Source organism: Pelobates fuscus, chromosome 4 (genome assembly GCF_036172605.1).
Source record: "Pelobates fuscus isolate aPelFus1 chromosome 4, aPelFus1.pri, whole genome shotgun sequence".
In the NCBI taxonomy this organism is placed as follows: Eukaryota; Metazoa; Chordata; class Amphibia; order Anura; family Pelobatidae; genus Pelobates; species Pelobates fuscus.
Window position 1 is genome coordinate 23,375,148 of NC_086320.1, and position 15,179 is coordinate 23,390,326.

The following is a 15,179-nucleotide window of genomic DNA, read 5'->3' on the forward strand; positions in this document are numbered from 1 at the left end:
ATGTTACCCTAAAGTTTTTACGGGTTTATGTTCTATGTGCTCACATTTTTTTTTATACAATATATATTTTTATAGATTAAATGGTAATTTGCTGCAAATAATAAAAAACACAAATCTGAATTCAGCCTTGGTTACATAGTTACTACTTTAACCTGAATTAATGAATGAAGCCCCCCCCACCAGTCCTGACACGTGGTTCCCGCCCACATGGCTCTTTTATGGTCACAGACACATTCTTGGATAAATCCCCTTAGCAACTGATGACGCGAAGCCGACTAGAGAGAGCAGCGATTCCCATTGGCTACCAATCAAAACAAAGCCTGGGGCGCCTTAGGCTTTCCTCCAATCACCGGTTAGCTGGGTGTGGAAGGATGTACCACTCTCACTGGTTTGAGAAGGGGGGTATATGACGTAGGCCGACAGCTGTCTCCATACAGCAGCCGCCTTGAGGTTATAAGTAATAAGTAAAATGAATAATGACAGACAGGGCGCGAATCAATAGCATCTCGGGATCGGAGAATCAGAATAATTAATCCAACTCCCCCCCTTGTGGTGGTTCGATCCTGGCAGGGGGCGGGGCTTGATACAGGAAGTGCTGCTGTATGCTTGGAAAGCAGAGCTGGGAGTCAGGTGGGTGTCAGTGTCTGTGTATACAGTGCTATTAATGGGTTAACCCCACAGTGTCTGTGTATACAGTGCTATTAATGGGTTAACCCCACAGTGTCTGTGTATACAGTGCTATTAATGGGTTAACCCCACAGTGTCTGTATATACAGTGCTATTAATGGGTTAACCCCACAGTGTCTGTGTATACAGTGCTATTAATGGGTTAACCCCACAGTGTCTGTATATACAGTGCTATTAATGGATTAACCCCAAAGTGTCTGTGTATAGTGCTATTAATGGGTTAACCCCACAGTGTCTGTGTATAGTGCTATTAATGGGTTAACCCCACAGTGTCTGTGTATACAGTGCTATTAATGGGTTAACCCCACAGTGTCTGTATACAGTGCTAGTAATGGGTTAACCCCACAGTGTCTGTATACAGTGCTATTAATGGGTTAACCCCACAGTGTCTGTATATACAGTGCTACTAATGGGTTAACCCCACAGTGTCTGTATATACAGTGCTACTAATGGGTTAACCCCACAGTGTCTGTGTATAGTGCTATTAATGGGTTAACCCCACAGTGTCTGTGTATACAGTGCTATTAATGGGTTAACCCCACAGTGTCTGTATACAGTGCTAGTAATGGGTTAACCCCACAGTGTCTGTATACAGTGCTATTAATGGGTTAACCCCACAGTGTCTGTGTATACAGTGCTAGTAATGGGTTAACCCCACAGTGTCTGTGTATACAGTGCTAGTAATGGGTTAACCCCACAGTGTCTGTGTATAGAGCTATTAATGGGTTAACCCCACAGTGTCTGTATATAGTGCTATTAATGGATTAACCCCACAGTGTCTGTGTATAGAGCTATTAATGGGTTAACCCCACAGTGTCTGTATATAGTGCTATTAATGGATTAACCCCACAGTGTCTGTGTATAGAGCTATTAATGGGTTAGCCCCACAGTGTCTGTATATAGAGCTATTAATGGGTTAACCCCACAGTGTCTGTGTATACAGTGCTATTAATGGATTAACCCCACAGTGTCTGTATATAGTGCTATTAATGGGTTAACCCCACAGTGTCTGTATATACAGTGCTATTAATGGATTAACCCCACAGTGTCTGTATATACAGTGCTACTAATGGGTTAACCCCACAGTGTCTGTGTATAGTGCTATTAATGGGTTAACCCCACAGTGTCTGTGTATACAGTGCTATTAATGGGTTAACCCCACAGTGTCTGTGTATACAGTGCTATTAATGGGTTAACCCCACAGTGTCTGTATATAGCGCTATTAATGGGTTATCCCCACAGTGTCTGTATATACAGTGCTATTAATGGGTTAACCCCACAGTGTCTGTATATAGTGCTATTAATGGGTTAACCCCACAGTGTCTGTATACAGAGCTAGTAATGGGTTAACCCCACAGTGTCTGTATACAGAGCTAGTAATGGGTTAACCCCACAGTGTCTGTGTATATAGAGCTATTGGTGGGTTAACCCCACAGTGTCAGTGTATACAGTGCTAGTAATGGGTTAACCCCACAGTGTCTGTATATAGAGCTATTAATGGGTTAACCCCACAGTGTCTGTATACAGTGCTAGTAATGGGTTAACCCCACAGTGTCTGTATACAGTGCTATTAATGGGTTAACCCCACAGTATCTGTGTATACAGTGCTAGTAATGGGTTAACCCAACAGTGTCTGTGTATACAGTGCTAGTAATGGGTTAACCCCACAGTGTCTGTGTATAGAGCTATTAATGGGTTAACCCCACAGTGTCTGTATATAGTGCTATTAATGGATTAACCCCACAGTGTCTGTGTATAGAGCTATTAATGGGTTAACCCCACAATGTCTGTGTATACAGTGCTATTAATGGATTAACCCCACAGTGTCTGTATATAGTGCTATTAATGGGTTAACCCCACAGTGTCTGTATATACAGTGCTATTAATGGGTTAACCCCACAGTGTCTGTATATACAGTGCTATTAATGGATTAACCCCACAGTGTCTGTATATACAGTGCTATTAATGGATTAACCCCACAGTGTCTGTATATACAGTGCTATTAATGGATTAACCCCACAGTGTCTGTATATACAGTGCTACTAATGGGTTAACCCCACAGTGTCTGTGTATAGTGCTATTAATGGGTTAACCCCACAGTGTCTGTGTATACAGTGCTATTAATGGGTTAACCCCACAGTGTCTGTGTATACAGTGCTATTAATGGGTTAACCCCCACAGTGTCTGTATATAGCGCTATTAATGGGTTATCCCCACAGTGTCTGTATATACAGTGCTATTAATGGGTTAACCCCACAGTGTCTGTATATAGTGCTATTAATGGGTTAACCCCACAGTGTCTGTATACAGAGCTAGTAATGGGTTAACCCCACAGTGTCTGTATACAGAGCTAGTAATGGGTTAACCCCACAGTGTCTGTGTATATAGAGCTATTGGTGGGTTAACCCCACAGTGTCTGTGCATACAGTGCTATTAATGGGTTAACCCCACAGTGTCTGTATATAGCGCTATTAATGGCTTAACCCCACAGTGTCTGTATATAGAGCTATTAATGGGTTATCCCCACAGTGTCTGTATATACAGTGCTATTAATGGGTTAACCCCACAGTGTCTGTATATAGTGCTATTAATGGGTTAACCCCACGGTGTCTGTATATAGTGCTATTAATGGGTTAACCCCACAGTGTCAGTGTATACAGTGCTATTAATGGGTTAACCGCACAGTGTCAGTGTATACAGTGCTATTAATGGGTTAACCCCACAGTGTCTGTTTATAGTGCTATTAATGGGTTAACCCCACAGTGTCTGTTTATAGTGCTATTAATGGGATAACCCCACAGTGTCTGTTTATAGTGCTATTAATGGGTTAACCCCACAGTGTCTGTTTATAGTGCTATTAATGGGTTAACCCCACAGTGTCTGTATATAGTGCTATTAATGGGTTAACCCCACAGTGTCCAGTGTCTTTATTGTGCCATTAATGGGTTAACTCAGCAGGACTCCAATTTCTTTGTTGTGCTCTGAAAGGGCCCCATGGTCAGTGTACTGCCATGTAATTAATATTTCTATATTGCCTCTGTGTTAGTGTAATGCCTTTAAAGGATCAATCTTGCAATGCTCCCTTTATAAAAGCATACAGGCCACAATTTCACTACTGCTAATGGGATTATCCTTCATGATGCAGACGTGCCAACCCCTTCCTAGTGGTAATGTGGCAATTCATATAACCCCTGGCTAGGGCAATGCAGACCCACATTCTCTTTGTTAGGGTTAGGTTGGCATTAGATGTAACTTATTTAAGGAAGGGCATCCATGCCATCTTTGTTAGTGTAGCAATACATGTTAGCCCTGGTTTGGACAAATTAGCCATGTCTTCTCCTTGTTAGAAGTAGAGTGGCAGTGAATGTACCCACCGTTTATGGTCCCTGGTGGAATTAGTGAGCATGTAGAACGTGACATAGTAGAGATTTACTTTAATAGTGCAATAACTGCTTTATTCAACTACAGTTCGCATCAAGCTGTTGGTTTTTGTTTATGGCACTCATTTGAGTTAGAGTGTTGTCTATAATTGTTTTCTATCAGAACTCTGAGACAAATCCTGTACCCTTTTTGCTTTTCACTTCTTGGTAACTGAAATTAAGGGAATGGAGCAATAGTGCAAAAGGCTGCATATTTGGTGCCTGGGAAGTCAGGAAAACATATAACATGCATTTGTTTTATGTAGATAGTTATTCTTCAGGAAATCAGCAATTGGAATCGTGGAGAAACCCATAACTGTTGAGCCCAGGACTCGATTGGATGAAGGGTTTAAGAACAATCTAGTAGGCTAAACTAAGTTACTGTTAGAGCATCTGTGGCCCGAGTTTGGTTGTCCCTCCTATGTTGTTGGTCATAGCAAGGATAATGAAGTCCATGCTGTAGCGGAATGCAGTAAGCCTGTCCTGCAAAATGCCTGTGTGACTGTGTTCGTATAATTTTTCCCTATGTTGAAATTGCTGTTCGCCTGTTTATTATGTGAATTATAGGTTATTCGGTAGTTTCCATCCGTACTATATACTTATGGAAACTACCGAACGGAGGGGCCACCCCGGAGAGAAGTGTGCCAGCAATTAAGGTTCACATTCTTTCCAAACCGCAAGTTAACCGGCTCATTAACATTGTATCTGGGTGGCCGCCATTCGGCATGCGTACACGTGGCGGCGGCCATCTTACGCATGAAAATCCCAGCGGTGTTTGGTCGTCGAGTGTCTGGAACTCAAATCGGACACTCAGACAATCAAACACCGCTGAGACCTCCAGAGCTCCGTAACTGCCGAACGGAGAGACATAACGAATCCCCATTCGGTAGTAATAAAGTACCGAATGAGGGAATCACTATCTAGGTGAATGCAAATGTGGATGGCAATTGTAAATGTCTATTTTAACTACCGAACGGAGACCGACCGCAGGGCCCATTCTCATGGAACCCTTTTCGGATACCAACCCGCGTGCGGTCGGTCAAACTTCACTTGCCTGTAACTGCCGAACCCCTGGTCCGATCTGGGTGAATTTTGGATATTATATTCACCCAGATCAGGGCTACCCAGCGGTACCCTGATATTAAAGATATATGATGGTTTAGGGGTACATCCAAGTTTGGGGTAAACTACTGTACAACTTAAGGGGATTATGACTCACTCTGAGGGGAGGAGATGTGTGGGAGGTAACAAGAATGGTATTGGTTACTGTCCTAATTACTGTAGTTCCCTCCCTTGCATGGGAGCAGGCTTTATAAGAAACCTTGGAATAAACGATTGTCAGTTCTACTCCTGAAACTGTGTGTCGTCCAGTTATTGGGAGTGCTGTGGGGATACTGCTGTACCGTTTTACCTGCTGGAAACTCTGCTGTGGATTTACTAATGACTTGTTCCTGAGCCTTCCTTGGATCTAAAGTGGAGAATAGCTGCGAGAAAACAGCTCTCCGCTACATTGGTGGCAGCGGTGGGATCCAGACTCACAGAGGAACAAGGATTAATGGAGATTGACCTTTCTACGCTAAAAAGAACCACCTTGAAAGACCTTCTGGAAGCAAAAGGTGTCTCTGCCAGCAGCAAATCCAAAGCAACGCTTATCACCGAAGTAATGGCAGAATACAGAGCAGAGGAGGTCCAGGCCACGGAACAAAGACCTGAAACAGAACAGGAGGAGTTCCAAAGGCAATTACAATACAGACTGGCCTTCTATGGGGAAAACCCACCCACAGAGATCATCTCTAAAACCATGACAGAGGTGCAGGAATTTGTAAAGAGAAACAGGAGACCACAAACACCAGAAAGAGGCACCGCAGGAGCTATAACACAAGAGGGTAAGCCCAAAATTCCCTACCAAGCTTTTAAAACGTATGTGGAAGCAGAGGAGGATATAGATGCCTTCCTACAGGACTTTGAGAGACTATGTACACTGCATAACATACCAAGGGAAGAATGGGTACCCATATTAGCGGGACGGCTGTCAGGAAGGGCAGCGGAAGCCTACCGCACTGTACCAGATGTGGAAATTAGGAACTATAACCGGGTGAAAGAGATTATCTTGGCCCGGTATGCAATAACACCAGAGGCATACCGGAGACGTTTCAGGGAATTGAAAAAGGTGGACAAAGATTCACATGCGGAGTGGGCTTGCCGACTAGAAAGGGCAGCCCTTGGGTGGATGCAGTCGAGTAAAGCGAGGTCCATGGAGGACTTATTACAAATGCTGCTGTTGGAGCAATTTTATGAGGGGATATCCTCAGAACTGCAGGAATGGGTGAGGGACCGTAACCCCACCACCCTCACCGAGGCTGCCAAAAAGGCAGATGACTTTATGGATGCTCGCAGACAAACCAAGACAGTGGGTAACAAACCGGCCATGCGGCCACTGGGGGTAAATTCATTTTCTCCTAACCCTCAACCCCCACCAAGATCCCTTCCTCCACCAGCACCAGCAGCAGCGCAGCCGAGATACCGCACACCTGCTTCGGTGCAATGCCACCGATGCCAGAGGTGGGGACATTACCAACGAGATTGTCCGCAGTACAGGGAACGCAACACCTGGATCCGACCAGGGCCCCCACCACCACCACCGAGAGCAGCAGCACATCATTACCAGGATGAGGTACCACTTCCCTACAGCTCTGCCGTTCCAGTCACGACTGTGGAACAGTGGGAAGTGCTGCATGAGGCCAACCCCTTACAGGCACAGGCGGATAACCGCCAGCACCATAGGCAAACCGTATATCTGGAAGGGAAGCCTATGCAGGGGCTCAGAGACTCAGGAGCCACCATCACCCTGGTGCAAAGCCATTTGGTTCCAGATAAGGCCAAACTTAATAAGACTGTGGCTGTCAGGGTTGCAGGGGGAGCCGTGTATCGGCTAGACACAGCCAGGGTACATTTGCATTGGGGTGCGGGGTACGGGAATGTGGAAGTGGGACTAATGCCGCAATTACCTGCTGAGGTGGTCCTGGGGAATGACCTGGGCAAACTCACCTCCGCATTTGAACCACAACCTACTGAAGAAGCACACCCAGTAGTCACCAGGCAACAGGCCCGCACCCAACAAAACAACGCACTGCCGGAGGTCCAGGTAAGAGATTCCTCCCCTTCCTTAGACTGTATCCCTTGGGCCCCTCCTGACGAGTTTGTAGCCGAGGTAGTCACTGACCCCACCTCTGAAGAGAGCGACAGCCTACCCCTCCCCGATCTGTTAGAAGACGGACAGCTGGCTGGGGATTTAGGAGCAGTTGTATTGGGGGATCGGTTGAGCCCACAGGAGCGTATCGAGGTACAACAGCTACTGCAGGAAAAGCAGGAAACCTTTTCTAATGTACCTGGATACACCCCTCTGGCTACCCACCGAGTAGACACCCCAGGTCAACTCCCCATGCGCCAGACCCCGTACCGCATCCCTGAAGCGGTCCGGGAGAATATGCGCAAAGAAATTGAGGAGATGATACAATTAGGAGTGATTGAGCCCTCAGATAGTCCCTGGGCATCTCCAGTGGTCCTCGTACCAAAGCGGGACGGCACGACCCGCTTTTGCGTGGACTACAGGAGACTGAATGAGAAGACCGTATCCGACGCATACCCGATGCCTAGGATCGATGAGTTACTAGACCGGATGGCCAGGGGGCAATACCTTACCACGATTGATTTGTGCAAAGGGTATTGGCAGATTCCCCTGGCCCCGGACGCCATCCCCAAGTCCGCCTTTGTCACCCCATTCGGCCTGTACCAATTTAAGGTCATGCCGTTTGGGATGAAAAACGCGCCGGCTACCTTCCAGCGGATGGTGGACCGTCTCCTAGATGGGTTCCAAGACTATACCTGCGCATATCTCGATGATATTGCCATATTTAGCGATACCTGGCAGGAACACTTGGCCCATATAGGAGCGGTCCTAGACAGGATCAGGGAGGCGGGTTTGACCCTAAAACCAGCTAAATGTAGTATCGGGATGGCCGAGGTACAGTACCTGGGCCACCGAGTGGGCTGTGGTAAGCAGAAGCCGGAACCCGCCAAAGTAGAGGCAGTATCCCAGTGGCCTACCCCGACAACTAAAACCCAGGTGTTAGCCTTTTTAGGGACAGCAGGGTATTATCGGAAGTTTGTCCCCAATTATAGTGCCCTGGCCAAACCCCTCACTGACCTGACCCGTAAAAACCTTCCCCGCCAAGTAACCTGGACCCCGGAGTGTGAGCAGGCATTCCAAAACTTGAAAGACGCACTTGTTAATGCCCCTGTCTTGGCCGCTCCCAATCCAACTAAACGTTTTCTTGTTCACACAGACGCTTCTATGTTTGGATTGGGGGCAGTATTAAGCCAAGTCGGGGCCGATGGCGGAGAACATCCCGTGGCTTACATCAGTCGCAAACTTTTACCCCGGGAAGTAAGCTACGCCGCCATCGAGAAGGAATGCCTGGCTGTGGTGTGGGCCTTGAAGAAATTGCAACCCTATTTGTATGGACAGGCTTTTTCGCTGCTCACGGATCACAACCCGTTAGTCTGGCTGAACCGGGTGGCTGGGGACAATGCCAGGCTGCTGCGCTGGAGTTTGGCGCTACAGCCTTTTGACTTTAACATTCAATACCGCCCGGGTAAGCAAAACGGAAACGCCGACGGGTTGTCGCGACAAACTGATCTGGAGAAATGATCCGTGAGCACCCCGGTCATCCCCAAGCCGATCCGTGTGGGATCAGACTGTGTATGCCGGCTTGTGGGCAAGGGGGAGCAGTGTAGCGGAATGCAGTAAGCCTGTCCTGCAAAATGCCTGTGTGACTGTGTTCGTATAATTTTTCCCTATGTTGAAATTGCTGTTCGCCTGTTTATTATGTGAATTATAGGTTATTCGGTAGTTTCCATCCGTACTATATACTTATGGAAACTACCGAACGGAGGGGCCACCCCGGAGAGAAGTGTGCCAGCAATTAAGGTTCACATTCTTTCCAAACCGCAAGTTAACCGGCTCATTAACATTGTATCTGGGTGGCCGCCATTCGGCATGCGTACACGTGGCGGCGGCCATCTTACGCATGAAAATCCCAGCGGTGTTTGGTCGTCGAGTGTCTGGAACTCAAATCGGACACTCAGACAATCAAACACCGCTGAGACCTCCAGAGCTCCGTAACTGCCGAACGGAGAGACATAACGAATCCCCATTCGGTAGTAATAAAGTACCGAATGAGGGAATCACTATCTAGGTGAATGCAAATGTGGATGGCAATTGTAAATGTCTATTTTAACTACCGAACGGAGACCGACCGCAGGGCCCATTCTCATGGAACCCTTTTCGGATACCAACCCGTGTGCGGTCGGTCAAACTTCACTTGCCTGTAACTGCCGAACCCCTGGTCCGATCTGGGTGAATTTTGGATATTATATTCACCCAGATCAGGGCTACCCAGCGGTACCCTGATATTAAAGATATATGATGGTTTAGGGGTACATCCAAGTTTGGGGTAAACTACTGTACAACTTAAGGGGATTATGACTCACTCTGAGGGGAGGAGATGTGTGGGAGGTAACAAGAATGGTATTGGTTACTGTCCTAATTACTGTAGTTCCCTCCCTTGCATGGGAGCAGGCTTTATAAGAAACCTTGGAATAAACGATTGTCAGTTCTACTCCTGAAACTGTGTGTCGTCCAGTTATTGGGAGTGCTGTGGGGATACTGCTGTACCGTTTTACCTGCTGGAAACTCTGCTGTGGATTTACTAATGACTTGTTCCTGAGCCTTCCTTGGATCTAAAGTGGAGAATAGCTGCGAGAAAACAGCTCTCCGCTACACATGCTAATGGATAAAATCTGGATCATCTGTAATAATATTCATAGATTCCTCAAAACCTGGAACCTCCGTGTTAGTGTAATGCCCTTAAAGGATCAATCTTGCAATACTGTAGTAATAATTCTGTATTTCAAATTTATGGGCAACTACAGTGTACGAGAATACTTTTGGGGAGGTGCCCGTTTGGCTGTCCGTGTGTGTCCGCTCATAATGAATACGCATAGAGACATCAGAAATACCCTTCCTGTCTTTTTTCACAGAAACCAAGATTATGAGGCATACTGTAGTGATTGCTCCTTCTCCAAACTGGTCTTTTTAGGAAAGCCTTGTCTATGCATAAATCCCTGAAAAAAATAAGGAGTCTAATCTCTAGAGAAACTGTAGAGCAGTGATGGTGAACCTTTTTGAGCCCGAGTGCCCAAACCGCAATACATGCCAACTTTTTTTCCCTTAAAGTGCCAACACGGCAATTGCGTGTGTGTGGGGGTGCGTGTGTGTGTGTGTGTGGGGGTGCGTGTGTGTGTGTGTGTGGTGGTGCGTGTGCGTGTGTGTGTGTGGGGGTGCGTGTGCGTGTGTGTGTGTGTGTGGTGGTGCGTGTGCGTGTGTGTGTGGGGGGTGCGTGTGTGTGTGTGTGTGGGGTGCATGTGTGTGTGTGGGGGGGTGCGTGTGTGTGTGGGGTGCATGTGTGTGTGTGTGTGTGGGGGTGCGTGTGTGTGTGTGGGGGGGTGCGTGTGTGTGGGGGGGTGCGTGTGTGTGTGTGGGGGGGTGCGTGTGTGTGTGTGGGGGGGTGCGTGTGTGTGTGTGGGGGGGTGCGTGTGTGTGTGTGGGGGGGTGCGTGTGTGTGTGTGGGGGGGTGCGTGTGTGTGTGTGGGGGTGCGTGTGTGTGTGTGGGGGTGCGTGTGTGTGTGTGGGGGTGCGTGTGTGTGTGTGGGGGTGCGTGTGTGAGGGTAGGGGTGCTGTGGGGGGTAGGGGTACTGCTGGGGGTGGTAGGGGTACTGCTGGGGGAGGTAGGGGTACTGCTGTGGGGGAGTAGGGGTGCTGGGGGGTAGGGGTACTGCTGGGGGAGGTAGGGGTACTGCTGTGGGGGAGTAGGGGTGCTGGGGGGTAGGGGTACTGCTGGGGGTGGTAGGGGTACTGCTGTGGGGGGGGTAGGGGTACTTCTGGGGGGTAAGGGTACTGTGTGTCAGTATCCCCCCCTCCCTCATTCTTACCTTTAATGAAGTGGGGGGGGGGGGGACACAGCCATCCCTGGTGGTCCGATGGTGGTAAGTACTGCAGGGGGAGGGATCTGTGAAGCAGCTTCCCTGTCCTCCCGCGCAATGCTGTGCAGAGCGTTGCCATGGTAACACAGCATCGTGCGGGAGGACAGGGGAGCTGCTTCACAGATCCCTCCCCCTGCCTCCTGACACGGAAGCAGAGTAGACACCTGCCCAAAACAGGCAGGCAGGTGCCTACTCTGCATTGATGGTGAACCTATGGCCGCATGCCCACAGAGAGGGCCCGGCGTGCCACAGGTTCGCCATCACTGCTGTAGAGTGAGTTCCTCCACATGAAACTTGGTGTTTGTCACCTTTACTGGACTTTTTAGTTACTTGGTCAGGGAATGGCAAATGTTAGGCTGGAATCACCAAGCTGGGATAAGAGTTGACAGATAATTTTCCTAGTTTGCCTGCTTTGATCTATAATTTGCAATTCTCCAAGTTCAATTCAGAATTTTTTGAATAATTGCTTGTGTTGTCTATCATATGCCTGCTATCTATGAAGGTTCGGAAGAAGGACTGCTGCTACTCAGGCTTTTTAATTGTATGTTCATGTATTCCTATATGTATCAAATATAATGGTAATTGTAACTATGTACAATTTTATTTTTTCTAAAAATTAAGTTTTTGTGTAGATTCCCTTGACACATTTTTATTTTTTCAAATTATCCACATAAACATTCCAGGAGACAGCTGCCTCTTTAATAAATCTGATCTTCCATCTTCCAACAGGAACAACATCTAGTTTGAGAATGAGTGTCCCTGATTACATGCAGTGTGCAGAGGACCACCAGACACTCCTTGTTGTTGTTCAGTCGGTGGGAGTCATTAAAAATGATAAGTTCTTCAAGATCTTTAAACGCATCTCATCTGTTTCTCAATTGAACGTCAATAACAATCAGCGTATCCTATATATTCGTTATCGCCATCAGTACCCTGTTGAAAACAATGAATGGGGAGATTTCCAAACTCATCGTAAAGTTGTTGGCCTGATCTGTATTGCTGAGTGTAATTCTCCCAGAGAACTGCCACATACCTTCTTGAAGTTTGACCAGCACAAAGAAGCGTATAGCTCTACTCTCTACGACTCTCGATTATTTATTTTTGGGCTTCAAGAAGAGTTTGCTGACCAGTCCCGCATTGATGTTGCCTCATACCCTAGCTGTGAAGACTGTGACGCAATGGTTAAAAGAGTTGAGGATTTTATAGAGTCCCTTTTCATCGTGCTTGAGTCCAAGCGCCTAGATCGGACTAGCGAGAAGTCTGGAGAGAAGATTCCGCTGCTATATGTCCCATATGAAAAGAAAGACTTTGTTGGTCTGGATCCAGACAGCAGGTAAAATTCAAATAATTACATTTAAATAGTATTTAGGGTGGGTTTATCAATATTTAAACGTATTCTCATAACACATTGAAAAGGTGTATTGAACTAAGATTAAACTTATTTTTTTGTATTCTCCTCTTTGTAAATACATTATTATCCTTATGCTGTTCTGCTCACCAATAATGTGATTTTAGAAAAAAGTTATGAAACTTTACTGAAAAAAAAAAAATTAAATAATCTACACTACCTGACTGAATGTCCCACATTGGATGCTAAATCCCCAAATCTGTAGCCTGTGCAGTTAAGTCTGCTGGTACTTCTCAACTTATCTTCTGGACCTTCCATTCCTACAGTGGAAAACATGCCGTGACAGACAATTTATAAAGGACGGTTCTGAGGTCAGGCAGAGTTCCAAAAGTGGAACCTTCATGCAGGAATGTTGAGTGATTGCCCCAGAATTGTTGTTTTTACACAATTCAGTAGTCTCTAATTTAAACATTATTTTGTGTATAACACTAGCGACTTTTGTGCATTTTCCCCATAATATACAATTCATCATTCTCTCTCTCTCTCTATTTATATAATGTATATATACAAATTTCCCCATCAGCTTTTATGTGAATGAACTAAAACTCCAACAAGCATGAAATTGTGTTTGGCCTTACCGGCGAGTTTATTGCATTTCTGACCTATGTCACCTTAAGGGTGCTGAAGTATTCTTGATTACTAATGAGTGAAACTGTTGCTGAGCTCTGACATACATATCCCGCAAACCTCTGCTGTGTAACGGCACACTTTTATGAATTATTAATGCAAAAATTGTAAGGATAACTGGTATTACCTGTTCGATTGTATTTTAATTTTTTCCCCCTTTTTATTTTATTCTGTTTCATACTTGTATTAAAAGTTTGATTGTGCGTGTTAAAATATGTGTGCATGTGTACGCTAGCAGTAAAGCGATACTAACTGATATGTCCTCTATTTGTAATAATTCACTGGTTTAAATCCCCAGACACTACAAGAAACGTTGTCAGGGCCGTATGCGGAAACACGTGGGAGACCTCAGCCTCCAGGCTGGCATGCTGCAAGATGCGCTGGTACATTATCACATGGCTGTAGAGCTTCTCCGTGCTGTCAATGACTTTGTGTGGCTTGGAGGTAAATGCTAGGGATGTTACATATTAAAATGTGCAACTTCAAAGTAAATGTGAATTGTAATAAGGAAAAAGCATGGCAGCAAAATATGAACTAGTTGGCAATATCCTCTCAATGCAGCTTGATCAGGGTTGACTGTCCGACAGCCCAAAGCCTGGCAAAGCATCATAAGAAGTTTTGGTACCACCAGTCTACTTATTGGGTCAAATGTGTCTATGGGCTTCTGTTTGCTCTTATAACATGCCCTGCCTGCTTTATTTTCAATTCCTTCGGTTGCCGGAAGATACAAAGTGTATGTTCTAGGAACAGTAAATATTGCTTCTGGTGGAAAACTATAGCAAATAGTGCCTCCACTTTGTTCTGCCTTTTTTGAGTTTTATACACTACTTATGGCGTATAGTTTTTACACTACCTATAGCGTAAAGTTTATATACTACTCACAGTGTACAGTTTTATACAGGTAAACCAATCCCTAAATGTGCCGCTGACTCTACCAGTATAAAGTCAATTGAGTCAACATTTGGTATTTATACTTTGTCTGCTGGGTGGACTTTGTTGCTGCTAATTCTATAGCAGAAACTAAATTGCTTCTAACAAATGAGCCCATTTGGTGCGAATCCTGGAATTTCTGTGACTATCCATAATGTCATCTCAGAGATATTCAACACATTTTGAGGTTTATTGGCAAGTTTGGAGCTTAGTACATAACTCCTAAATTGCATTGCCTTAGTATTAGTAAAGTAATGCAGCCTCATAGTTACATGATAGAAACTGCTTTTAAGGTTTCTTATTTTTTTTTTTTTGTTTAACTGGAATCCAAATGTCACATTTTAGGCAAAAACAGCCAGTTGTGACTGGAACTGAGTTGGATAATAGTTTTAATTAATGCTTTTTTAAATAAAAAAAACCAAAAAAAACATTTAATTTGCATAATATATTGCTGTGTGAGTAAAAACCTTTATGTTTTGGATATACAAATACCTTCTTAGTGGGCTAAGCTCCGTAGGGTGTATTTTTGGATGGCTGGGTAGATAAAATGACCCTTATGTGGAAAGTGAACGTCTAACTTTTTTGTTGTTGTGAAATTCCATTTTTGTTTTTCCTGTTCTCTGCCCTTGTTGATTTACTAATGTGTATATATATTTTTTTCAGCCGCGTTAGAAGGTCTCTGCTCTGCTTCAGTCATCCATCACTACCCGGCAGGAACAGGAGGCAAGACTGCAACCCGGAGATCTCAGACTATCACTCTGCCTGCTGATGCTGGCAAGAGACATCGACCTGGTAAGCAACATTCAATGTCTTGCTCAGTGGCAGTGATGGCTATCTCGAAGGTTGGCTGAGCATCATGGGAAATGTAGTACAAAGATTTCTATGGCAAAGTTAGCTGTTGCTGCACTCTGCCATTGATTACCAACAAAATAAAGTGTTCTGCATTGCTGGGCACGGACTGCTGAATTGAGTACTCAGCTTTTACTGAAACTGGTGCAGACTCC

The 15,179-nt window shown here is 45.5% G+C and overlaps 1 protein-coding gene across 1 annotated transcript in view; it reads left to right on the plus strand.

The window, feature by feature from the left end:
- The first annotated feature begins 551 nt into the window (after positions 1-551).
- Positions 552-15,179, plus strand: part of TRAPPC9 (trafficking protein particle complex subunit 9) — a 597,448-nt gene continuing 582,820 nt past the window's right edge. The window contains exons 1-4 of the mRNA XM_063451029.1: positions 552-630; positions 11,940-12,543; positions 13,544-13,689; positions 14,839-14,967. Coding sequence (XP_063307099.1) covers positions 603-630; positions 11,940-12,543; positions 13,544-13,689; positions 14,839-14,967 — 907 coding nt within the window. The 5' untranslated portion in view covers positions 552-602. The remainder of the gene's footprint in view (positions 631-11,939; positions 12,544-13,543; positions 13,690-14,838; positions 14,968-15,179) is intronic.